Source organism: Neopsephotus bourkii, unplaced genomic scaffold (assembly GCF_033783945.1).
Source record: "Neopsephotus bourkii isolate Nb327-2 ecotype Australia unplaced genomic scaffold, CSIRO-AGI_Nbou_v1 NB_533, whole genome shotgun sequence".
In the NCBI taxonomy this organism is placed as follows: Eukaryota; Metazoa; Chordata; class Aves; order Psittaciformes; family Psittacidae; genus Neopsephotus; species Neopsephotus bourkii.
This window is the reverse complement of record NW_026901034.1, coordinates 1153313-1178774: the sequence shown is the minus strand read 5'-3', so window position 1 is coordinate 1178774 and position 25462 is coordinate 1153313. Positions and strand designations below refer to the sequence as shown.

At 51.9% G+C, this 25462-nt stretch overlaps 2 protein-coding genes across 7 annotated transcripts in view; both read right to left on the bottom strand.

Annotated features, from left to right (window-relative positions):
• Positions 1–1208, bottom strand: part of WDR90 (WD repeat domain 90) — a 34969-nt gene extending 33761 nt beyond the window's left edge. For 4 of the 5 annotated variants that reach the window (XM_061350698.1, XM_061350700.1, XM_061350701.1 and 1 more), the window contains exons 1-3: positions 1154–1200; positions 314–489; positions 50–226 (exon numbers count right to left, since the gene is read on the bottom strand). In XM_061350698.1, coding sequence (XP_061206682.1) covers positions 50–226; positions 314–489; positions 1154–1163 — 363 coding nt within the window. In that variant the 5' untranslated portion in view covers positions 1164–1200. Of the gene's footprint in view, positions 1–49; positions 227–313; positions 490–1153 lie in introns of all 5 variants that reach the window. The other variant, XM_061350702.1, reaches the window with a different exon arrangement.
• A 126-nt stretch (positions 1209–1334) lies between these two features.
• CFAP70 (cilia and flagella associated protein 70) lies at positions 1335–25230 on the bottom strand. 2 transcript variants are annotated; one of them, XM_061350674.1, is made up of 28 exons: positions 25162–25230; positions 24285–24396; positions 22041–22227; positions 21602–21697; positions 21126–21205; positions 19950–20126; positions 19373–19555; positions 18859–18950; positions 17710–17809; positions 16660–16794; positions 14981–15133; positions 14667–14747; positions 14103–14194; positions 12609–12669; positions 11085–11276; positions 10334–10465; positions 9599–9724; positions 8923–9056; positions 8731–8846; positions 8462–8587; positions 6887–6994; positions 6124–6212; positions 5341–5493; positions 4674–4835; positions 3919–4008; positions 2475–2576; positions 2161–2208; positions 1335–1446 (listed from the first exon to the last, which is right to left on the bottom strand). In XM_061350674.1, the coding sequence occupies exons 2-28, from the start codon at positions 24390–24392 to the stop codon at positions 1366–1368; spliced, it is 3204 nt and encodes a 1067-aa protein (XP_061206658.1). In that variant the 5' UTR covers positions 24393–24396; positions 25162–25230; the 3' UTR covers positions 1335–1365. The 2 variants fall into 2 exon arrangements, with proteins under 2 accessions (XP_061206658.1, XP_061206659.1); XM_061350675.1 differs by lacking the exons at positions 16660–16794; positions 25162–25230 and having other exon boundaries at positions 24285–25056.
• Between the last annotated feature and the right edge of the window lie 232 nt (positions 25231–25462).

Below are 25462 nucleotides of genomic sequence, written 5' to 3'. Positions count from 1 at the left end.
AGCCACAATAACAATGATGGCAGTTTAACGAGGCTGCCCAGTGTCCTACCTCGGTGGTGACATCCAGGTGGACAACAAAGTGCTTGTGAGGCACAGGCCTGAAGAGCAGGTAGAGGTAGCGCCCGGTCAGCCCCAGTGACTGTGTCCCAGTGCGGGGCAGCTGCAGGTAGCTGCTGCCAGGTATGGAGCCCCGTATCCGGTACACAGTTCCCTTCAGCCTTGTGTCCTGCCAGAACCACAGGGCCATGGGGGATCAGCGGTGCCCACTGCAGCCAGTCCCCCCGTGCCCTGGTGCCAGTGTCCCCAGTGTTACCATGAAGGTGGCCACGTCCCCCTCCCTGGCAGAGCGCTTCCACTCCTCCACACGGAAGTGCTTGAAGATGTTCAGGTATGGCCGCTGCCAGGCTGCTGGTACCACGAGCGCTGGGGGGACGGTGCCCCCCGCACCGCGGACCCCGCTGCTGTCCCTGCGTCCCGAGGTTCCCCGTCCTGTTGGCACCCAGTCATCTCCATGTCCCGAGTTTACCCGGCCCCGGTGTCAACCTTGTGCCCTGAGCCTGGTGACAGACCCGCTACCAGCCCCATTACCCTCATGCTCTGGGTCCCTCCATCCCCAGTGATGGCCCCATTACCTCTACAACCCGAGTTGCCCCTAGCCCCAGTGTCACCACCCTGCCTCTAGCCCAGTGCCAGATATGGTAATCCCCGAGCTCCGAGTCCTCCCAGCCCAGTGACACCCCTGCTACTCGCGTGCTCTGAATGCCCATGGGCAGAGCCCCCATGCCCCAATGGCATCCCTGTTATCTGCGTGTCCGGAGCCCTACTTAATCCGAAACGCGACCCTCCCAACCCCGGTGAGGCCCCCGGTATCTCCGTGCTCCGAGTGTCGCCCCCTCCAGATCCGGTGTCGCACTCATGCCTGGTGACACCCCCATGCTCCGAGCCCCCAGCCCCGGTGGTACCCCCGGTATCTCGGCATCCGGAGCCCCCCATGACGCGAGCCTCCCTTTTACCCCGGTGACTCCCCTGTTCCCCCCGCGCTCCGCTGCCGCGCCAGCCCCGGTGACACCCCCGTTACCATCGTGCTCCGAGCGCTCCCCTCGTCCCCAGCCTCTCGTCGCCCTTGGGCACCCACACTCCCCCCCGCCGCTACCTGCCGCCATAGCGCGCGCCGCCGGCTCAACCGTCCCGCGTGCCCGCCGCAAATCCGCGCCCGCCGCCCGGCCCCACCCCGTCACGTGACGCACACCGAACCACGCCCCTCAGCGCGTGCGTGGCACGCCCCCCAGCGGCCGGGCCCGGCGCGGTCGCGAAGGAGCCGGACAGGAGCGGTGGGGATAGGGGGGTTTATTGCGGAGCCGGCGCTCAGAGCTCCGGGTTGCCGAAGCCGAGCCGGAGCTGGGCGGCGCGGAGCTCCCGCAGTAGCGCGTCGTTCGTCAGGCCCAGCTGCGGGGAAAGCGGCGGGTCAGGCAGGGCAGAAGCACAAGCACACCCCCGACCCCCGGACAGAACCGCCGTGACAAGGGCGACAGGCAGGGCAGCTTTAACCCTCCCATGGCTTCCTGCCTCAGCCCTTCCGTGCTGAACCATCGAACTCAGCTCGCAAGTCAAAGGGCAAACGCTTTGACCAGGAGGTCAAAGGGGGTGATCCTGCCCCTCTGCTCTGCTCTCGTGAGACCCCACATGCAGTGCTGCATGCAGTTCTGGTGTCCTCAATGTAAGGAGGACACAGAGCTATTGGAGCAAGTCCAGAGGAGGACATGAGGATGATCAAGGGCTGGAGCACCTCCCGTATGAAGATAGGCTGAGAAAGTTGGGGCTGTTCAGCCTGGAGAAGAGAGGGCTGCGTGGAGACCTCATAGCAGCCTTCCAATATCTGAAGGGGGGCTATAAGGAGGCTGGAGAGGGACTCTTCATTAGGGACTGTATAGTGATGGGACAAAGGTAATACATTCAAAATTAAATACAAGAGATTGAGGTTGGATATAACGAAGTTCTTCCTTGTCCCCAGTGGTAGGGGGTTGGAAGTGGATGAGTTTAAGGTCCTTTCCAACCCAAACCCATTCCGTGATTCCATGACTCATAGTGGGGCACACTCTGGCCAGTGCCTGGCCACACACTGCCCTGCCCTGGCCACCCTGCAGCAGTGCAGACACTGACCTTGAGGACGTACTTGTAGCACTGCTCTGCCTCCATATGCCGTCCTCCCTGGGAAAAGGACACAGAGCAGTGAGGGCATCATCCCATAATGATCATCTCCCTCGGGGAGATCACACATGGTAAGAAAGCTCAGCACAAAGGATGGGCCCTGGAGGAGTGAGTGCAGGCAGTGAAGGAGGGCACTGCTATGCTCATCAGAATGTTTCACCCTCTCCCAGTACAGCCCCCAGACTTTACCACCAAGATCTACACCATGTTGTTCAGGCTCGTGAGCAGTTGCAATAGACCATGGGGGTGGTGGGCTGGGCACTCACATGCAGGCAGATGAGGGAGAGATATGCCCACACTTCAGCGTTGGTGTTATTGAGGGCATTGGCTTCAGAGAGGGCATCTTCTGCTTCCACCATCTCCTTCAGCTTGAGAGAGAGAGGAGAGTCATGGACAGGAGGCAAACAGAGGGAGAAGGGTTTTCAGAATCTCTCTAACAGCCGAAGGTCTCAGTGCAACAAAAGCATCTGGCAGGGTTTCACCAACAGGGATGTGGGGAAAGGATTTAAGGCAGAAACAACCAGTTACCCCTGGAGCTAGCATCCAGCAGTCAAGGCTGAAACATAAGCCTCTCACTGCTGACTGCCGACCCCCTGTGGGAGCACCCGCTATTTACACATCAGACCCAGGCATAAGGAAAGCAGTATGAACTCCTCCGCCTTGGGGAACTGAGCAGTGAACACGGGCTGAGAGAACTGGTCTTGTTCGGCTTGGAGAAGAGAAGGCTCCTTAAGGGGAGACCTTAGAGCAGCTCCAGTGCCTAAAGGGGCTACAAGAAAGCTGGAGAGGGGCTTTGGACAAGGGCCTGTAGGGACAGGACAAGGGGGAATGGCTTTAACCTGACAGAGGGGAGACTGAGATGAGCTCTTAGGCAGAAGCTCTTCCCTGTGAGGGTGCTGAGGTGCTGGCACAGGGTGCCCAGAGAAGCTGTGGCTGCCCCATCCCTGGCAGTGTTCAAGGCCAGGTTGGACGGGGCTTGGAGCAACCTGGTCTAGTGGAAGGTGTCCCTGCCTGTGGCAGGGGTTGGGACTGGATGAGATTTAAGGTCCCTTCAGCACAAACCAGTCTGGGATTCTATGATCCTTCTTCCTCGTGTAGGGTGGCTCAGGGAGGCACAGGAGCCAGTGCCCAGCAGGCTGCAGCCAGCTCCCAGGCTGCCACTCACCTCTCTGGCTCCCAGGGGATGCATGTTTGGCCAAGGGGGAAACAGAATTTCAAGTCCTCTCCCTGTTTCTTCCCTCAGCCACATCTCAATGGAGAAGCCTCATGAGGTGAACCCCTGGTTGATACCACAGTGCCAGGGTCAGAGTGTCCTTGGCAGCCTGTCAGAGATGCTGGATTCTTCAAGGCAGGGAAAGCACTGAGATTCCTGACATTCTGCCTAGTTCCTTTGTGGTGACGTGCAGGTCATGGACAAGTGCTTGGAGCAGAACTCAGGCCTGGCTGGGTTACATGATGCTTGGACACCCTGGGGAAGGCCCTGGCAGTGGGATGAGGGGAAGGATTGTTGCTCCCAAAGCAGTTGTGGGGGTGACGGCTCCAACATCTCCTATACCAGCAGCCCACGGTGCCAGGCAGGACTGCACAGCGCAGCACACGGCATCCCTCAGGAGTGTTCATTTCACAGGGAGCTGAGCTTTAGTTTGGGCAAGGGGAAAAGCAGCCCAGGCCACACCACCAGTTAAAGGAAGGTCACCTGTAGGCACTTACCCTGTAGCAGGCGATTCCCACCCCCAGCCAGGTGAGGCAGGATGCGGAGTTGTCACAGGCGAGCAGGTAGATCTTCTTCGCCCGACCGTACTGCCACAGAGGGTACACAAGCACGTTACTCTGCAGCAAACACATCATTGCAGACAGCACCCCCTTTCTCAGGAATGGGTTCAAACTTAAGCAGGGAAGTTCGGGTTAGATGTAAGGCAGAAGTTCTTTACTGTGAGGGTGCTGAGGTTCTCTGGTGCACAGGGTGCCCAGAGAAGCTGTGGCTGCCCCATCCCTGGCAGTGTTCAAGGCCAGGTTGGACGGGGCTTGGAGCAACCTGGTCTGGTGGAAGGTGTCCCTGTCTGTGGCAGGGGGTTGGAACTGGATGAGCTTTAAGGTCCCTTCCAACCCAAACCAGTCTGGGATTCTGTGAATTTGCTAAACACCCAATTCCCATCTCTGGTGGGGTTCAGACCCCCACTGTCTCCACTGGGGGACTTGGAGCCTGCCTGCTGCCCCTGCTGTAGTGACTCTGCTGGCAGGTACTGGTACAGTCACCTGGTGTCTGGGATGATGAGAAATGGCTCAGCAGCACCCAGAGATGTTGCACCTGGGATGCAGAGCTGGCACAAAGGAACACAGCACTCCAGGATTTGCTGGCTTGTGATATGTTGGCTATGGCAACAGCTCATGGTGTTTCATACCCAGGGTCTGGAATCTTCTGCTTTGTGACAGATTCCCTTTTGCCACTCCTGCTGGCTCCTCACCAATTTCTCCTCCAGGTAGATGGAACCCAGGCGCAGGTAGACGAAGTGCATATCCGCAGCATCCTCCATAAACCCCATGGTTCGCTCATAGCACTCCTTTGCCTCACCAAAGTCTTTCTTCAGGTAGCAGAGGTGCCCTTTCTGAGCCCAAACATTTGGATTCTGTGCACACAAACCCAGGAGTGAGATGTAGCTGAGAGAAGAGAGGGAGGGAGACTGAGAGAGGGGCAGGGACCCAGTCAGCAGCAGAAAGGAAGAGCTGAGCGGCGTTTAATTATAGCAGGGCAGATTTCTATGTACAGAGTTAAAACCAGATCAGTGGCTGCCTGCAATGGGAGCCCCCTCCAGACATTCCCTGCACAGTGTCCTGGTTATGCCAAGCTCCCCAGGGATGGTGAATGTGCAGAGAGCATTCAGGATTGTAAGCTTCCCCCTGCCTTCCATTCAACCTGCCTTCCATTCAACCCAACTCCCCAAAGCCACTTTGCCACTGTTGAATAGCAACCTTGTTCCTCATGAAACAGAGACTGACCCACAAATAGAAAGAGGCTGTACACATTCAAAGGGAAAAGAAAGGCAGATGCTACAGGGAGAGGCGTCCCCACTCAGAAATGCTGCGTGTCTGTGTGGGAGAGGACAGGAGGCAAGTGATCACACACTGGGTTACCATGCAGTCAATCCTAACAGCCTCACAGAGACATTCTTCACATTTGGAGAGTTCTTCTTTCAGCAAGTAAGTCTGGGCCAGCACCAAATAGTACCCACTGGAGGGACCTCCCTGGAGGCTCAGCAGCTCGTGGGCAAGGGCCTTGTGAATAAACTGTGGAAGAAGGACACCCATCACGTTAAGAGAGCAGGCAAACCATAGGCACCCCAGAAGGACATGGCAGGAAGGCTGACTAGCACTTATTTGACTTCCATGAACACAAAACACACAGGAGATTTCTTTCTTTATCCCTCCTTTAAATATTTAACTCCATTACTTCTAGTTTTGGTTTGCTTTAAGAAACTCTTTCTGCCATGTAAAATTAAGGCAGGCAGCATCATGTGGTAGTCAGAGAGGTCCCACAGAGCCGGCTGTGTGGGAGAGGGACACTCCACAGGTGACACAAAACTTACTCTGACATACACAAGTGTCTCAAACAAGGAATGAGTCTTGGAAGCATCACACTAATGCATCTCACCACTTGTGACTTGGCTGCTCCCTCAGCAGCAAGTGGTGCTGAGCTGAGCACCCCGAGAACCTACCTGAGGGGACCATGTCCACCACCAGCATTTTGGGCTGAACGGGTTTGCATTTCTGGGTGGGTTTGCTCCCTCTTTCCCTCAGCATTAGGAGTAGCCACAGCTTGTTCTCCATGCCCAAGAGGGGGTTTGCTGGAGTTCGCTGGAGCTCTTTGGAAGAAGACCAAACCTCCCTTCCCACTCCTCCACTCCACATTGAGCTGACCTGGACAGCATTGGCTTTCATCAGGAATTCCACTGTCTCCATGAAGATCGTGCAGGGAGGTTGTCCAAGTCCTGAAGCAGGGGACACCGCTGCAAGAAGATGTGTCAGTTCCGGGGGCAAGTTGTATTTCAGATGCCAGAGCAGGGCCTGAGACCCTGGCAGGGACAGAGGAATCCCAGCAACAGAGTGTGAAACCCAGGAGGTGGCAGGGAGGGCTGAAGCAGGGATTAACTTGGTGTTTCTGTCTAAAGGGTTTAAGTGTTGTAAGAGATGTGAAAAGAAATGATGCTCTAGACCCAGTAGCTTTCCAGTCCAAGCTCAGAGGAAGAAAAGGTAGGAATTTATGAGTGAAGCTTGTCAGAGTTAACTACTGTGAGGCCCCTGCCCCCCCCCAAACCAACCCAGGGGGACCCAAAGCACCCAGCACTGCCATCTCTTTGCCACCCCTGGGAAAGTGGAGCTGTAGAGGAGGCAAATCCCACAACACACGAGCAGGGGAGATCCACAGGGACAGTTTAAGAGCTGGCATCTCAGGAGGGAGACACCTAGGTAGCCAATAAAAGCCACTGGGTGCACTGACATGTAGGGAGGAAGCTGTGTTCGCCCACTGGCTGTCCCTCCTGAGATGTGCTGCTCCGGAAATCAGAATGAACCTACTTTGTTTGGAGATTCCCAGCTAGAAAGAACAAGCCATGATATCTTGACCTGGCATCAGGAGGGTCACAGCTCAGTGCTCCCAAGATACTCTCCTTCATCTCCATACCTTTCGGGGCTGCCTCTGGTGCAGTCGCCTCTTCCTTAGGTGCCACACAAGCCGGGGCAGGCTCCACCACCTTTGTCAGTTTGTCAGCAGAACCATCTGGAACTTTCTCTGTAATGAAATCCCCAAAAGCTATTAGATGCAAACAGTTTTGCCATAAACTGCCCAGTTTGGAGCATTCTATGATTCTGCAGAAATGGGGAGGGGAGAAAATATAAAAGATCTACAAGATATTCAGAACTGGGAAGAAGTTTCTTTGTAGGAGGGCCTAGTGTTTTGAGTACAACATTACCATGTGAAGCTAGAAACAGGTATAAATGAGGCAATACGGAATTGAAACAGGTTGGCCCTAGCACAGGGTGCCCAGAGAAGCTGTGGCTGCCCCATCCCTGGCAGTGTTCAATGCCAGGTTGGATGGGGCCTGGAGCAACCTCGTCTAGTGGAAGGTGTCCCTCCCCTGTCCCTGCCCATAGTAGGGGGCTGGAACTGGATGAGCTTTACGGTCCCTTCCGACCAAAACCAGTCTGGGATTCTATGAATATCTCTTTCCTCATAATGAGAAGGTGGAAAAAAAGGCATACGACATGAGGCACTGGGCATGGAGTGGTAATAACAGTAAAAATAAACATTTCCCGCAGCCTGGCCACATATTTGGGCCTTGGGACAGTAAGTCTTGGCTCAAAGTTAGGCTGGACTCAGTGGGGCTCCAGAGGAAGCCTGATGTTCAGGATCACCACCCAGCAGTTTGTCCATTGAATTGATGAGGCAGTGATTTCCAGGTTGCACTGGGAAGTCACAGCAACAGCTTTGGTTAAAGCTAAACCGGCGTGAGTGTCATGTATGACTGGCACAGGGGCATCTCTGCCCTCCCAAAGCCTCCAGAAGCACACTCTTCTCCTCCAGCCACCCTGGCTGCTTTGCACACATCAGTTTATCAGTGGCACTGGGCTGGGGCAGAAAAGTAAGTTCAAAGACTGGTCCGTTTAGTAGGTTGTGGGTAAGACAAGGCATTGGCTGTGATGCTTTCAGGGAGCTTCAACATTTGAAGCAGCACACTTGTGCTGTTATTTCTCGCTAGTGAAGTTGTGGTCTACTGTAGCTCACAGACCACATCTTCCCTTAGCCTTTGTATGATGGCAGTGGTTTTAAACTAAGAGGGAGATTCAGGCTGGATGTGGGGAAGAAATTCTTTACAATGAGGGTGGTAAAACAGTGGCACAAATTGCCCAGAGAGGTGGTGGATTCCCCGTCCCTGGAGACATCCAAGGCCAGGCTGGATGTGGTTCTGGTCAACCTGATGTAGTTGAAGATGTCCCTCCTCACTGCAGGGGGGTTGGACTAGATGAGCTTTGAAGACCCCTTCCAGCCCAAACCATTCTATAAATCTATTTCTCCTCTTAGAAACACTTAGAAGTGTTGCATCCCCTTCCACTGTTCACCATCTCCCTCACTGCTCTGAGCCCCCTTCTTGCCACTGCTGGGGCACCTCCTGGTTTCACCCAGCATTACCTGGCAAGTCGTCTTCTGGGCCTGGGCTGTGACACCTCATACACCCAGCAGAAATGGGCTTTTTTTTACCTCCTTCTCCCTCAGCAGCCTCAGGGATGCTCCTCTCCTTGGCGAGCTGTGCTTGCAAGAGCTTTTTAGCCTCACGGAAGGCCATTTCTGCCTGAATATTATTATCCTGCAGCTCATAAAACAAACCTATGTGAGACAGAAAGAGAACTGCAAGCAGACATCCAGCCTTAGCAAAATCCTTCCCTTAGCCCTTAGATTAGAGAAGGGAGCAGCAGCAATGCTTGGCTCTAGAGGAATGTCTCGAGCACACAGGCTGCTTGGTTTTGTACCTGAAAGTGTCCAGGCCACCACGCTGGATGGCTCCAAGCAGCAGGCATCCTCAAATAAAACCTTTGCCTCTTCATCGTGCTGCAGCATGGCAGCTGTAATCCCACACAGCAGCAAACTGGGGACAGGGACAGGCAGGTTAGCCTTGCAGGACACCCTCACACACCTGGCCACCCCCCAGGAGCACACAGCACCTCTGGATGTGATTGGGATCCAGAGAAAGGGCCTGCTGGAAGCACTCATGGGCTTTGGTTGTTTCCTCGATCAGGAGGCAGAATGCCCCATAGTCCAGCCAGCACTCGACGTTGTACTGGTCCTTAGCTATCCTCTAGACAAAAAGAGACTATTGCTGGAGTGAGGAGTGCTGCAGTTGTGCTCAGAACACACAATGGACTGGAGACAATACTGGAGTGACCACAGCTTTCCTCTGGCTACCCCAGCCCAGTTTAGCAACAACCAAGCCCTCGTCTACATCACATGCTAGGATTTCCCTTAACTGGGATTGTGCTGGGCTTCCTCTAAACTTCCTTCACCTAACACACATCCTCCAACTTCAGTTGACATCCTCCTAGCTTCCTGTTGAGGGCCCAGTGTCCCCAGTACTGACACTGCATGCCTTTTGGAGCAGCTCACCCCATTTGCCCTGGCCTCAAGGCTGACACCCTCAGTGACCTGGCCAGGCCCTGTCTCATATCCTCCAGAGAGCAGCATCTCCCTAGAAAATCTCTCACACATGTTCAGCCTGAGTATCCCCATCACATTCTCCTCCTTTCTCCCTGCACAAGTCAGGGCTGTCAGCAGCATGGCCCCACGCTGGCTGCCAGCCCAGACACATGGGAGATGGTCAGGAAAGAACAGGGGCTCCTTTACCTGCTGGTGGTAGAGAGATGCCAGCTTATAGTCCTTGATGACTTGAGCCTCATGAGCAAAGAGCAAGAGCTGCTTCTGGGTCACTTGAGATGGAGGGGCAGAAGGAGCAGCTTCCTCAAACAGCAGCTGGAAGAAGAGAGACAGAGTGCTACCCTGGAGAGGGTGAGAATGGTTCATCCCAGTACAGCAGCAGTCCTCAGTCTGGCACTATGCCGAGTGCAGCCTGGTATGGCTGGAGCTGAATGGCAAGACGTCCTGTCCTGTGGTGGGACACATTCTGTCATTCCCAGGTACATCTGCCACACAGAGACAGCAAATATCCACTACTTGCAACTCACAGAATCATGATAGAATCCCAGACTGGTTGGGTTGGAAGGGACCTTAAAGCTCATCCAGTCCCAACCCCCTGTCATGGGCAGGGACACCTTCCACTAGACCAGGTTGCTCCAAGCCCCGTCCAACCTGGCCTTGAACACTGCCAGGGATGGGGCAGCCACAGCTTCTCTGGGCACCCTGTGCCAGCGCCTCAGCACCCTCACAGGGAAGAGCTTCTGCCTAAGAGCTCATCTCAGTCTCCCCTGCCTCTGAACGTGGCTTGAGGCCCACCTGTGATAACTGCAGCAAAGGAAAGCATGAGCCTGTGTCTGTCTTGAAGGCAAAAGTCCCCTGGCTTTCACTAGATGCAGTGTCTAGCCCTGGATCCACAGTGAAGTCGTATCCCAGCTTTCTCCCTACCTGATTCAGGGCAATGTGCATCTGGTCCATGAGGTACACGTAGAGCTCACTGAGGAATGCCTGGAATTGCTCCTGGCTCTCAAATGCCGTAGTCTTCAGGTATTTCTCCCTCACAATCTTCACTACAGCATACTGTGGAGACATGAGACTCTTTGGACAAGACAGGTCTCCCTGTGCCCCCCTCCAGCTCTGTAATCATGCAGAGCCACAACACACTGGTTGTGCCTGAAGAGCCAGCTTAGTTCTGAGGAAGAATCCCAACCCAGAACTGATAAAAACAAGCAGGGGTGAGCTCCTTTTGCACCTCCTACCCCTGTTTCTCCCTGACACACTGGTGCCCCTTTAGGAACGACATGTGGGAAGGCTCGTCCCCTTGGCACACAGAAGGGGTCCCCAGGCGGAGCATGGCCAAGGCTGACCAGCTGAGACAGGGGAACCCCTTCTGTCTGCCAGGGCAGACTGAGTGTGTAAGAGTAGGTTTTGCCTTCCTCAGGCTATTAACATCGGGCAAATGGATATGACCAGCTTTGGAGTCTCCCGCCATTGACAGGAATGATTCTTCTGGTGTGTGATCAAAGCAGCTTTGCCTGCTCCATTAGAAGGAGAACCTATCCCCCCTCCCCATGTCCTGCAACAGCCTCAGCTAGCAGGATGGGATCTGGAGCCACACATCATGGAGCAGCAGCTCCTCACTGAGAAACTGACAGGAGAAAACAAGTAGGGAAGTGAAAAGCACAAATGGACTCTTTACCTTTAGCTGTTCCTTAAAAGCAAAATATTTGCCAGAGCTGTTCAGCTCGAAGTTGAGCTGACGCTTCTGTTCCTCCAGGGTTTGGTGATCTGTCGTTGTCTGGTCAGGCAGCTGCTTCCCAAAGAGCTCATGGCATTCATTTAGGATGGCAGCAGCAATGCTCGTGATGTGATGGTGATAATCTTCCACAGCCTACGAACAAATAAAGAAATAATCACCCTTCACAAGGCACTCATGCCATCAACCTTGAAATGGATTTGATTTCACCTCCCACGAACTCCACCTGAGGCAAGTCCCAGTTAGTCTGTCACTCATCCCTTCCTGTCCATGCCAGAGGGCTGTGAATACATCTACGTGTCAATACAAAAGAGCTCCATAATTAGATATTGCTTCTGCTATACTTTTCCATCAGAACCCAGTATTTAAGTCATTGGTGTCTCTTCTATAGCAGTAAAATTGGCTGTAAGAAAAACATTTGCTGGAAGCCTTTTAAACCCATAGGCAGCCCTCTTCAGCAGTGTCTAATCTCCATATTCTCCATGGCAGAAGCTTCCATGTGCTGTGACAATCAAAATATAGCACTGGAAGCACTCCAGACAGTCCAGCACGAATCAATTCTGCAGCAGCACTGGGGTCAGTCACTGCAGTGCTGCTCCTTCCTCGCTGTGCATTGAATTCACTATTGTCCAGGGGCCACCTGGGGACATTCTCCTTTGATGGCTGCTCTGTGCGCACAGATGAGCCAGCACTGTCAGACCATTTCCTGAGGATGTGTCACACACACAAAGGTCCTCAGATATTCTGGGTGACCTGAGAGTGCTCAGGGCTGATTCTGTTCATGTTTGTCTGGGTCTGAGGAAGCACATGGGCTAATCTGAGACAAGAAACTGCCGGGACTGCCTGGGGTAAATCTAAGATTTACCAAGGAGGTCGCAGTGAGGTGGCGGTCGGTCTCTTCTTCCAAGAAACAAGGGGTAGGACAATAGGAAAGGGCCTCAAGCTGTGCCAGGGGAGGTTTAGGCTGGATATTAGGAGCAATTCCTTTCCCAAAGGGTGGTCAGGCATTGGAGCAGGCTGCCCAGGGCAGTGGTGGAGTTGCCATCCCTCGAAGTGTTCACAAACCATGTACATGAGGCCCTCAGTGACATGGTTCAGTGGTGGCCTTGGCAGTGCTGGGGAATGGTTGGACTTGATGATCTTAAAGGTCTTGTCCAACCTGGTTGATTCTATGATTCTAAGGTTCCGGTAGCCTCTTTGTCCAGCATCCTGTTTCCTTCCAAACACTCCCACTGCTGCCTTCCCTGCTCTTGCTACATCTCTCCATTTTGTATGGGCTGCAAACATGAATGATGCAGGCATACTACTGCAAGGATAACACATCCAGAAGTTCCCTTTCTGTGTATTTCCTCTTCAAACCTCATGTATATGTTGCTGTGGAGCTAAGATTGAGAATGAAGGTTCTGTGTGAGAGGTATGAGGGCAAGAAGAGGTGGCAGAGGCAAGGCCACAGGCTCCTGCATGTACCTTCTGGGCTCCTAAAGTCCAGGGAGGCAGCAGAGGGCGAGGAGGAATCATTTGCTTGACCCTGTCAATGAGAGGATGGAAGAAATCAGCCTGTAGAACGTTCTCACTCTAAAGCCCAGGCCACCACCCCAGCAGCTCTCAACACATCATGGTGTGGTTATGGCAGGCATTGACCCCTTGGCACCATCCCAACCCTGGCTTTACCACTACTAGAGTTACACTGACCTTTCAAATACTCATCAAAACCCCACAGGGATTACCAGAACTTTTACTGAGAACTTATTAAAACCCTTGGTGTCAAAACAGTGTTAATTTATTGAGATTTTAATCAAGATTTCCTGCTTGCTGATAGCCAAAACACCTTCAGTCCTTAGGACACAATCCAGCCCACCAAGCAAAGGTGTGATGGCTCCTGCCCAGCTAGCAAACCAAATTGCAAGAGGCTGACAGAGGCTTTTGGGTGGAGCCCAGGAAAGAGAGCTATGCTTTTCTACTAAGGCATGTATTTAAATGCCCTTCCCCAAAAAGATCTGCTGATCTCCTCTTCAAGGACATATGTATGTAGCATCAGCTGGAGCTCCCCAAGACTCAGAGCCCTCAGGAGGGTGGATTCTTCATGGCAGGCCAACGTGGAGGAATTACACTGAATTTAAGCAAGTTCCAGTTGGGTAGAAATGGTATAAAGAGGGCCAGGAAAACGTTCTACAGTGGTTCACCTTCTTCAACCTGTTCTTCCTAGCAGAGAGCAGGCAGCACAGAAGATGGCACACACACTTTCTTTGCAAGGAATGGCTGCTGCATTCTGTTTGAGAGTGACATACCACCTGCACTTGTCATACTTCATTCATTTGCTGCATTTTCTCTGTTTTAGTCAATAAATGATACATGCTAGACCTTTCCTAGACTGAAACACAGCAGGGCTACCACTGGAGAGGAAGAAACTGCCTCAAATCAGACAGATAAGTGTTTGAATCAAAGCAGCAGAGATGAGAGCAGCTCTGCAGTGGTTCAACTTGAAAACTAAGAGGAGAGCTGAGGAATGGGTAGAAGACTGGGGGAAAAAAAAAAACTCCTGTAAAGGTAAAACCCAAAAGATAGAAGGCTATGGGGAAGTTAGAGCAGTGCTACTCAGGGGAGTCCACACTGGTGGCCAGTTCTGACCAAGCAGCACATGCAAGAGGCAAGCACACAGGGATTAGTGGGAAACAAAGCCCTGATGGGAACAAAGGCACTGTTGTGCTTCTCTGGTATCTCTCCTTTTGAGAGGAATAGCAGGGAGATGCCAGCTGGGATGAACATAAGTGTTTTCCCAACACACCACATACCACCCCTTAAGGAGTCTGGCCAAATCCTCCCCCTGATTCCAGTGGGTTTTGGCTCAGGCCCTTGCATTTTCTGTATGGAGCACTCCTAGGGGGAGCTCTCTGTGCAGCCCTGTTTCTACCCTGCGGAAAGGAGCCGTCAGCCCGTGCGTCATAGCAGGGCTTTACGCACTGTTTGGTGAGCTCCTCTCGCAGTCTTCTTGGTACCAAGGCCTTGTACAGCTTTATCTCCATCACCAGGAATGTTCCTGCTTCAACGTATTGCTATAAAGATAAATATTGCTGTCTCAGTGTCGTGCTGTCTAGAGCCATTACACTATGATGGAAGACTGAGCATATAGCTACAGATCTTCAGCAAATCCCCTTCAAGCTGCAGAGATACAGCTTGTTTTATAACCCGAGAATGATTGATTGCAGCAAAATTCAGCTCAAGAAGCCAGTCTAGGAAAAATGAGGAGGCCCAGATAATCAATCTGCTTGCAGAATGAAGCTGCATTCTCAGTGTTCTGAGGAATAAGCCAAAATTTGAAGGAGCCCTTTTAAATTTAGAGAGACCTTCTAGCGCAGTGCTAGACTGCCCTCCAGCTGGACGTCACTGGGAGGACTCCAGGACAGCACTGACGCAAAACATCCCTTGTCCAGCTCACTCTTGAAGAATTTAACTGCATGCAAGGTGTGAGACACCAGCACGGTGATGGTCTGGCAAGTCTCCTTCTCTTTAGAGATACATAATTACCTGTCCTTCAAGGTTGAGATGCACGGCGTTTTCTGCTTCCCCAGTGCCATTTGGCAACTGGACTTTGGGCATGTGGGACATCTGTTGAAGAAGAAGAAGAAAAGATGTGTCTTGTTTGAGATGTAATAAGCCTCACACGTTCACATGTCCAGGGTGTGAGTTGGACATTTCAGGCAGCAGGTACTGATAACACTATCTCCCAAAGATAATCTCTCAGTTGGCTGAGGCACCCCAGCATCAGTCCCTGGTTCCTCCAGCTACCTCTGATGGGGAAATGGAGCAACCGTGTTGCAACGTACCTCTTTAGACCTCACCTTCTTGTTGGTGCTTTTCTCTTTGTCTTCCTTCTGAGTCTTGCTGGGAGCAGCTCGGTCAAGGGGAGCACCGATTCCTAAGGTCCCTGAGCCCATCCGAGTCACACTGAGCTGCCCCCTAAGATCCTGGAAAACGCTGTGCTGGCTTTTGGTCTGCAAAACCAGAAGGAACAGAGATTCAAGGACCAGACTAGGGCTTCCCCACCCCTTTGCCTTAACCTCTCACATCACAAAACACATTGTCAGTGTCCTAAACACATTAAGAAGCTACACAAGCTCAACCTCCACTCCTAGTTTAGCTGTGGTGCTCAGGGCCAGCTCTGATACCATATAGCTGTGAAGCCTCAGGTCAGACTATGAAACAAGCTGCCTGAGAACATCTCTGTAGGCGCGCTCTGTCTTCTCTCAAGAGCTGCATTTCCACTGAGCACAGGCACTTGATTCTTGAGCTATGTTAGATAGGCTGGCACCCAGCCCTGGGCTGCCCTGATCCTGACCTGCTGGCCTGAATTCCTCGCTTGAACCTGGACCTGCCCCACAGCTATGGACCTGCCTGATGGTGCAGACTGTTGGATGAATGTGACTACACTTCTCAGTTCTGCTTTGTAAGTTTTGGGTGCCTCAACCTGCCTTGCAATTACTCTCAGCTCCTACCTCACCTTCTGGCATGGAGCAGCTTCCCTGACACATGTCAAGGAGCAGGTTTGGCAGATTGTTTACACACAGTTTGACCACAGACAGGCTGCTCCCTCCCAGCCATCACTGTTATGTGAACTGGGCTAGCAAGAACTTCCTGGGAAGAAGATGGAGCAGCTGTACTGAGACTGCCTAGACCCAAGGAGCAGCCCAAATCATCCACAAAATCAGGGGATGAGAATGACAGTGTCACTGCACTGTGACAGATAAATGCTCCAGGACAATTAGAACAACACAGCCATAAGGCCATTATTCACATGGATGAAGCAGAGACCAGCAGAAAGCTGTGTGCTAAGCTCTGATTTGCCACAGCCAGCAGTGGAGGCAGAGAGAAAGGCTGTAATTCACCCAGCTCCTGTGGCCTGGACAGCAGCACTCCAGGGAATGTGGGCAGAAAAAACAGGTTTGTGCATCTGCCCTCCTGAAACAAGCTCAGGTCTGGTCTAGGAGTGCTGGGGGAAAATGGAGATGCAGCTGTCACTCTTAGCAACAAAGGTGGGAGAAAGGCAAAGACAAATAAACCTCCATGAGCTATAGCTGAAAGAGCTCCAGTGACAGCTTTTTTTGGCTGTTGCCTGGGGTAACGCCATCCTTTTAGAGCCACTGTTTGCTTTTCCCAGCAGCACAGTTCATTTGCCCATGTTCCAGACTGGGGAGAGAGAAGCATTCTTACATCTCTTCCTGCTCAGCTGCTGGCAGAGAAAGGAGTGGAGTGAGATTCAGAGCCTCTCCCAGCCCCCAAACCTGCCCATGCATGCCCAAAAATCCCCTGCCTTTGAGGATTCTTCACCTAAAAGCTTGTCTTATTATTTTTCTCCAGCACCAGAAAGTCAATGAAGTTTCGGAGTCAGCCTCTGAGTACCACACTGCCCATGTGCCTGCTCCCAAACACCACACTGCCTGTGCCGCCTGCTCCCGACCCCAATATGTGCAAATCCAACTGCAGAGCTGGGGCTGAGCTTGGCTGTCTGGTCTGCTCTCACCTTCTTGAACACTTCGCTGTCTTGGTAGGCACAGACACGAAAAGCACCTCTGATCTGCTTCACACCAGGGCAGAGCAAAGGCATCATGTTGACATATGCCACACCATGGAAGGAAATCTGCTTTTCCTCATCTCCCTGGAAACACAGAGCAAGGGACTGAGACAGTGAACGGACTGTGATTCTCTGTAAGGAAACAAGGCCACCAATCCCATTAAGAAGAGCCCACAGAGCAAACTGCTGCACTGATGAGGCAGTGGCTCTCTGTCACTGGCACACAGCCGAGACGACCTGGCCAAATACACTGGAGTCATTCAATATGTAGAATATCAATTCAATCCCAGTGCGTGCAGGGCAGCTTTTCTCTCTCATGCCATTCCTCAGGGTGGTCTTTTTGCGATACAGCTGTAAGATTATCTACTCTGTGCTTAGAAATCCAAGTAACCCTATCAGAGGTGTGCATCCCTGATAGGAATCAAGGCAGCTAAGGAGGTCTGAGTGTCTGGGGTAGCAGCAGACTGGTGAGGGTAAGTGACAAGGGTCTCCATTCTGGCACCAGTGGGTGCTGAAAGGGATTTAGACAAACTTAAATGACTTTGCATTGCAACAGGTTAGGACCCCTCACATAATCAGCTGCCATGAACAGAACCATAGCTGAAGGGCTGTTTCTTTCTTAAAGCACGCCAGTTTTTGTGCAAAAGCATAATTTATTTACACCCAAGAAAGCAGGCATGAATTTCTTCAAGATGTTCCAACCCCATCAGCTCCAGTGAATTACCTTAATTCTCAGAAAGCTCCCTCTCCCTGACCCCTTCCCACTGGGCTGCCACAGACCATCAGCCAGAGCTCTGTATGCTATAAGAAAAAAATATGATCCTTTGTCTATTTAACAGCTCTGTAAAGCTGATTATTCCCTTCACAAAGCTGGTAGCTCTCTGACTCGCTTTGCCTGGTTCAAGGCTGGTTTTGGTATTACAAAGGCATTGAAAGGAAAATGCTCAATAGGACAATGCTGCTCCACAAGCCAGAACAACGCATCCCTTCCCACTTTACCTTGTCAGCTTTGCTGGTTTTCCCTTTGCTGGGTAAGGCCGCAGATATCCTGCAGACCTCCATGGGCCAGTACTGGCACTCTGCAATGCGCTTCTGCAGACTGAACACAAAGAAAGACACTGAGAAGAGGCAGAAACAAAGCTGGAGAGCCAAACCACCCTCCTTTCTGCCCCAAAACATCCCCCTTTGGGTTTGTTCCCACCCGCTCCCATGGGACACAGGAAACTCTGGCCACTGGAACGTACGTGCTTTGGGGCAAGCTGGGGACATTTTCTTCTCCATCCACCACTGTGTGCATTTATGGCACAAGCAGCTATAAAACAATCATAAGATTAACAGGCTGGGTTTCTTCTCTCCCCTGGCTACTTCAGAAATGAAATGAATACAAAGGAACATTATGAACTTTGGTATAAATCCTGAATTGCTCAGAGCAAGCGGACCCTGAGCTCCCATTCAATGTGCTTGGTAACTCTGAAATCAGCAGGCAGGCTGATGAAAGTGTAGGGGGAAAAGAATTAAATAGCAAACCAGATAGAAGGAAATATTTCCACATGAGGACTAATTTGGCTGTGAAACTCACAGCGATGATGCAGCTGAGGCCAAGAATGAAGCGGGATTCAAAGAGGAATGGGATGCTCATCTTGATGTTGAGCGTGTCTAGAGCTTTAAAGGTAACATTTATCCAATAAAAAAGCACATGAAGAGTGCCTACATGGAGTGAAAGGATTTTAATGTACTGGGAATTCAGCAAAACTTAATTAGCAGCTCAGAGGAGAGCTGTGTGGGCCACTCTCCTCCATAACTGTGCTGTCCTTTCCTTCAAGCAGAGGGAGCAGTCACCACCTCCAGTTACTGGCAGCATGAGCTGGAGACAGCAGCTACAGGCAGTTCATCTTCTCCCACTGTAGAACTAAGCTGCTCCAGCACTTAAAGGCGTATACCTAATTCCCTTGCTTGTGTTAACACCTCTGTCCAACAGTGAGCCACAGGAGCCATGGGAACTAAGGCAGAGCCACGCTTTGATCATGTAAGAGGTGTGAGACCACCTGCATGTTGCTGTTCCCTGCCTTAGGTTACCCAACTGAGTGCATTCTGGGGTGGTTTATCCCCACTGCCCCATGCTGGAAGGGAAGCTCTCAGGTCCCTTACGTGACTACTGCAGCAGGATCCAGGTAACAACGACTTTCCATGTCCCACACAACTCTCTTCATGCTTTCTGCTTGGATCCTAAATTCCCTGTCCTGTGAGAAACAGCACATGGTCAGAGCCAGGACAGCAATCTACATCATTCCCAAAATGTTCCCTGGGAGAGAACGGAAGTCAGACAGAGGAGTCCAAATCACCATCACCATAGCAGAGTAAGCAAGCAGCCCTTCCTGCAGACACCAGATCCCATTCATATTAGGAGCCTGGCTCACAAGGAAACGACACAACTCTCAGCCCAGCAGCTGAGGGCTGGGTAGCTTTCTGGGCACCAAACCTGCCCCATGGTCCCTCAGAACTCTCCTCTGCTGTCCTAGGGGACCCATCTGTGTGTCTGCACACTGCGCAGAGCACCGACCACCTGCTTTCTCCTGTAACAAGTCTATGCAAGTCTTCCTCAGTCCTTTCAGTGAGACCTGCTGGTTCTCTCCCAGCCATGACACTGCCAGTCCTTCCTCACCTCTCCTTTTGTGAGCTCTCCATCCTCATCCTCATAGGGACCACCAACAATGAAGGAGTTTGGTATGCTCAGAGCGCCAGGGGCCATGATGTTAGCAAGGGGCCACTTTTTGGGCCGGGGTAATGGCTCTTTCTCACCAGCAAGCTTCAGGATGCCATTCTTGAAGAGCAAGGGGAGTTCTTTCTAGAGAAACATGAGAATGAATGGACTTGCATGTCCAACATGAGCAGGAGCAAGTGCCAGCTGCACTAAGCTGGGTCTAACAAAGCTAAGCAGCAGCGCAGGGGCCTGGCTTGGAAAATCCACTCCACCACACACAAAGAATGGAGAAAAACCAAACGAACAGCCACATGGAAAAGAACCTGCCATTTCAATCCAAATCTTGCTGAGCAGACCTTGTTTTGTGTTTAAGAGACACATCACACCACAGAGATCCCAAGCACCCACAGCAAACGCTGCTGTTGGACAAGCACATGAGCTAAGCACCCCACAGCCTTATTCCATGCTACATAGTGTGGGAGAACACTCCACTTTGAAGCAGCCAAACACCTTTCAATGTGCCAGGACTGTTCCTCACCTCCCCAGCTGCTGGTACTTGCAAGCAAGCCATGTAGTTTTGCAGGGGTCCTGTGGCAGCAAACGTTTCAGGGATAGAATAAGCTGCCTCCAGTGTGATGCTCAGGAAGTTACTGTTTGAAAGCTGTGTGGCAGAAAGCAAAGGCTCTTTGGTGCGCACTGTCACTTCAAGGCCACCCTAGAAAACAAGGATAAAGTAGAACCAGTAACTTCACAGTTATAACACTCCTGCTCTTGAGGGAGAAGCCAGCAGAAACCCAAGGCCAGAATGTATAATGCCTTCTTCCTCACCTTGAATATGAAAGAGAACAGACCAGCTTAGGAAGGGAATTTCACGATGGCTTTGTCTGAATTGTGGTGATTTGTCTGTTTAAATTGAAGCCTGCTCGAGGCAGGGCACATGCTCCACAGGTCTCATAAAATGAGCCACAGAGAAAGAGTCAGGGTCTCATAAAGTGAGCCACAGCAAAAGAACATCACTTTTCACCCAGTGATTCAGAGCATGCTGAGCCAGGGCCACAGTTTGGCGCTGCCCCATCTCAGTCTTAATTACCTGTCCCAATCCAATAGATGGTGTGCAGCGAAACCCAGCTGCTCAGCATTTATTATCTCTCCTCCCTAGTGAGAGCCCCTCTCATACACTGTGTAACACCTCTTAGATACAGAGAAGTTAGTGCAATCTCCTCCCCTTCAATTTACTGGTGGTGCTAACTGGAGGCAGGCTCGAAGCAAAATGAAACACATTTTCTCAGTCTCATGCTTTATTCACCAGGTACTTTTCAACCACCTGAATGAAAAAGGACCTTGCGGGGAAGGCAGTCAGAGCTGGTACAATAACAGACTCTGAGATATTTTACCCACAGAGAGGAAGACTAATCAAGCCAGGCAGCTAATGCTGCTGTTCTCTTTCTGGGTTTTCAGCACTGGGCTTTCCATCTTGAATGTTTGTTTACAGAGTGATTTGGTGGCTGCACACATTAACATTTCTTAGCACGATTTCACCTGTCATAGGCAACAAGGGACAGACATCAAGAGGAGAAGGAAAGGCCTCCAAGCTGGTAATATACAGAGTTTGTTAACATCTGTGATAAGCCAGGTGGCTGAGTCATGCTCATCTTCCCATTAAAAAGCAGCAGAGAGCTGAAGGGGCAAAGAAACAGTTCCAGATTCCACATACCTTGGCCTCTGGGTGGAGGCTCTCTGATGGAGAGGTAGGCACTGCATGTAAAGGAGCTGTGACCTGAAATGAACACTGTCCTGGAAAGAAACAGGAATGAGAGAGCATGGAGTGAGACCCTCCCTAGGGAAATCATGGCCTACTGATGTCACCCCATCTTCCCCAGTGCTACAAAGAGCATTTTGTCAAAAGGAGGGAAGTGCTTAGGGTGGTGAGGCACTGGAACAGGCTGCCCAAAGAAGTGGTAAATGCCCCATCCTTGGCAGTGTTCAGGGCCAGGCTGGACAGAGCCTTGGGTGACATGGTCTAGTGTGAGACGTCCCTGCCCATGGCAGGGGGTTGGAACTGCTCTTAAGGTCCTTTCCAACCCTAACCATTCTATGATTCAATTCCTTTGTCAGGGATCCATAAGAAAAGATCCAAAAGTGCCAGGGAGTAAGAAATAGTTACAGAGGCTGTGGAAGTCAGTGTTGTACCTTGCAGCAGAGGTAGAAGATCCACCACTGCTTGGCCAAGAGGTGTGGTCCTGTCCTTCTGTTTCTTGTCCTTTTGCAATGTTTCTATCACTGTCACTAGAGGGATGAAAAAGAGAGGAGGTGGCAGTTTCTCAGACAGCTTCAGACCAGCAGTTCAGGGGCTGCAAAGGGCAGCTCTGGCATGTGCTACTACTCCATCTCCCAGGGCTTACAAGAACAGTGAAGCCAAGGAGCACAGGCCAACATGAAAGGAGACCCTTCCAGCTGGCAGAGATGGGGACAGAAGCTCTGAGACCCTGCCACCACTGCAGTGCTATTCTTAATGTGTGACTCCTGCAGTCAGAGTCGCAGCAGGCAGGCAGAGCAGGGCAGAGCAGGGCAGGGCAGGGCAGGGCAGCTGGTGACTCCCACCTCCAACCAGGGACATTCAGGTACTTACAGAGCACAGGGGTTTGTGCAATGTCATTCAGGGAGTTGGGCCCATTGGGGCTGCTCTCAAAGCTGGTTGTGAAATTGTAGTCTGCTGTCCCCTTTGGCAGGACATTAGTCCTGAAGGACTCTCCCAGGACCACTCCATTGAACTCCACGCACACTGAAGTGACTGACACGTTGCTTTTGAGAGTGTTCTGTCAAGAAAAGGCACATTAAGCAGCTGGCTCTGAGGCAACAGGTCTAGGATCAAAGTTGCCTCTGGCAGGCAGCTCAATTCAGTGCCCAGGACAGGGTTCTCCAGTGGGGTCTTTTGCTATTCCCTACAGAAATGGGGAACAGGAGCAGAGCTTGGCCATGCTGAGACCTTAGGCTTCCCTGGCTTTTAGGAGGGAACTTTCCTGCTTTCCCATGCTGTGACACCCCAGGGGTTATCAAAATCTGCGGCAGCAGAGAGGGAGAGGTCTGGGCTTCACTGCATGAGAGGCAGTGAAAGACACAGCTGAAGCAAATCCTAAAATACCCCACTGAAGGGGTAATGGCCTCAAACTTAAACAGAGGAGATTTAGGTTAGATATGAGGAACAAATTCTTCCCTGTGAGGGTGCTGAGGCGCTGGCACAGGGTGCCCAGAGAAGCTGTGGCTGCCCCATCCCTGGCAGTGTTCAAGGCCAGGTTGGACGGGGCTTGGAGCAACCTGGTCTGGTGGATGAGGGGGTTGGGACTGGATGAGATTTAAGGCACCTTCCAACCCAAACCAGTCTCTGATTCTGGCTGATTCTGATATTTTTGTGCTTCCAGGAAGCTCAAGACTTTTGTAGTTTCCTCAGCTACATGGCTGAGCTGAGAGGTCACTTGTGTCTATCACATGGCTGCCAGTGGCCTGAAATGACAGAAGGGCTCCAGCAAGCTCTCTGGGGAGCTCTGCCATATGCTGCTACACCACCTTCATACCACTTGCTTCAAGCAGAGATGAGGAGGTTTCAGTTTCAAGGAGGAACATGGTTTATTTTTCCACACAGGGAGCAGCAGCCACCGCTCTGAACATCAGGCTGTCGTACCCAAACCCAGCTTTTCTTTAGTCTTGAGCCACAGGGATACCTGATCTCCACCCTCAGCACCCTCCCTCCTTGTTGGTGAGGTAATGAGTTCCGTATTGGCTCTTGCACAAAAGGAGATTTCATTCACTTGGTTTTAATTCTCAGTCCTTCTCACTCTCCTTGAGCGTACATTCTATGAATGGCTAAACAGAAGAATCCAATTAACCTTTCCTTGTCCCATTAATTATCCTGGGCTCCTCTCTCACACTTCTCTCCATTACCTCTAATTAAGCAGATTACACACTTCTTACAGCTGGTTTTTTTTTTTTTTCTCATATTGTTGTTCTTACTATCACACTTTCGTAACCTTCCCTCCTGTTCCCAGAGCTGTTTCTCAGAATGGAGCAATAAGAAACCACAAAGCAACATTTCACGTTCAATTAATCCATGGGTCTATCCTTTTTAGCGTTGTTTTTCCTCCTCATACCTTACACTTCTCACCTAAGATGCTGTTTGATGAACCTGTCAGTGTGAGAGGTGGTCAAAAACTACAGTATAAAAACCTCAAAACCGCAACCCAGGGAGCTGCTTTTGGTTTGCTGGTTTTGCCTGCTACTAGAGCCGAAGCAGGGATTTGCGTTTTCTAGCTGAGCTTCTCCTCTGCATTCCCTCCTAAATGCTAGGGCCTCTAGAGGACTTTAAGGCCAGCAGGGTGCATCATGCTGCACATGGAAATTGCAGGAGTCATGGTTTGATCAGAACCACCTCACAGTCTTCCCTCTAACTGGAGCCACTCTCTTGGTTTCAACATGATATAAACTGCTGTAGCTGGGATGAAAAGCCAAATTTACATCCAAAGTGAGACCTTTGGAGAGGTATTTGTCTCACTGATACATATTTTTCACTCTGTTTTGCTTTAAAAAGCTGCCATTTACACAGAGATAGGCGGAGAAGGTGGAGAGAGATATTTCAACCCATCTCTGGAGCATTGCTGAGGAGGTGCATTCCCCAGCCTACATGAATCACAAGCCTTTACTCTGTGCAAACAAGCCCTCAGTGGGGAAGAGGAAGCCACAGTGTTGTATAGCTGAATCCATGATATTCCCACCAATCCTTCCAATAACCCTAACCACCTCACAGCTCCTCTCAAACAGGATCACAGCCCACAACATCACTCTAGCTTTGTTTATTAAACCATTTTCAGAAGAGCTTTACCAGGTCCTGTGCTTTCAGCACTGTGATCTGTACTGGTGTTGGTTGTGACTCACTGGGAACAGATACAGTGGACTCTTTTCTGGAAGACAGCCCCCCAGAGACCTCCATGGCTCTGCAGGAAAAAGAATGGGGAAAAGAAATATGAAACTGCTCAATTCCTCTCCCAGAAGCATCTGCAGGGCCCAGCAGCCATGGCTGTTGGCATTATTCTAGGCTTGGCTGTCAAAACACCACTGAAAGTACAGGGCTTTGTCAGTGAGGAAGCTCTCATGAGGAGCATAGGGAGGACATGTAATGCCAAAATTATGCTGCTCAGTAAAAGGAACCCAGCTGCAGCTCCCAGCGCCTTCTGCACAAGGGGAGGGCTCGGTGTGACTGCTACTTTCAGCCAGGCTCACCCTGGTACAGCTTTAACCTGACAGAGGGGAGACTGAGATGAGCTCTTAGGCAGAAGCTCTTCCCTGTGAGGGTGCTGAGGCGCTGGCACAGGGTGCCCAGAGAAGCTGTGGCTGCCCCATCCCTGGCAGTGTTCAAGGCCAGGTTGGACGGGGCTTGGAGCAACCTGGTCTAGTGGAAGGTGTCCCTGCCTGTGGCAGGGGGTTGGGACTGGATGAGCTTTAAGGTCCTTTCAACCCAAACCAGTCTGGGATTCTGTGATTCTCGTTTGACTGACAGTGGAGGCTGTGGGGCCAAAGGCCTCAGCTCCTGACAGGCCCCACAGGGCTCCCGCAGCCCCAGGTACTGGCTCCATCCCGCACCAGGGGCCTGTCTGCAGCACCCCACAGCACTCCACAGCCTCGCTCCCCCCAGTTCCAGCCACCCCAGACAGATGAGAGGTACCAGCCTCACCCCGGCGCTGGCAACCGCCTCAGCGCACCGTCCTGCCGCCACCAACAGGGTCAGGGCGCTCCCGGCTGGGTTTGCAGACCCTCCCGCACCGGCCCGGGGCGCGAACCAAGGCTTACCTGCCTCAACGGGAGGGCCGCGCGTCCACCGGTAACCACGGCGACGCGACTGCTCCCGTGAAGTCTCGCGAGATCTCAGCGCTGCACCACGTGTTTATGGGGTTCGGCCGTGAAGCTGCTGCGGCCGCAGTGGTGGAGGTGGGCAGCGTGCGGCAGTGCTGCGGGGTAACAGAGAGGTTAAAGGGGGCTTAAAGCTCCTCCAGCCCCAACCCC

Excerpts from the sequence above, each read along its gene's own strand:
- CFAP70 (XM_061350674.1), bottom strand. The coding sequence starts at position 24,392 with ATGGAGGTCTCTGGGGGGCTGTCTTCCAGAAAAGAGTCCACTGTATCT. Across the intron at positions 9,725-10,333 it reads TGCACATTGCCCTGAATCAG|CTGCTGTTTGAGGAAGCTGC; the intron begins GTAGGGAGAAAG and ends CTCTTCTTCCAG. Across the intron at positions 9,057-9,598 it reads CATCTCTCTACCACCAGCAG|AGGATAGCTAAGGACCAGTA; the intron begins GTAAAGGAGCCC and ends CTTTTTGTCTAG.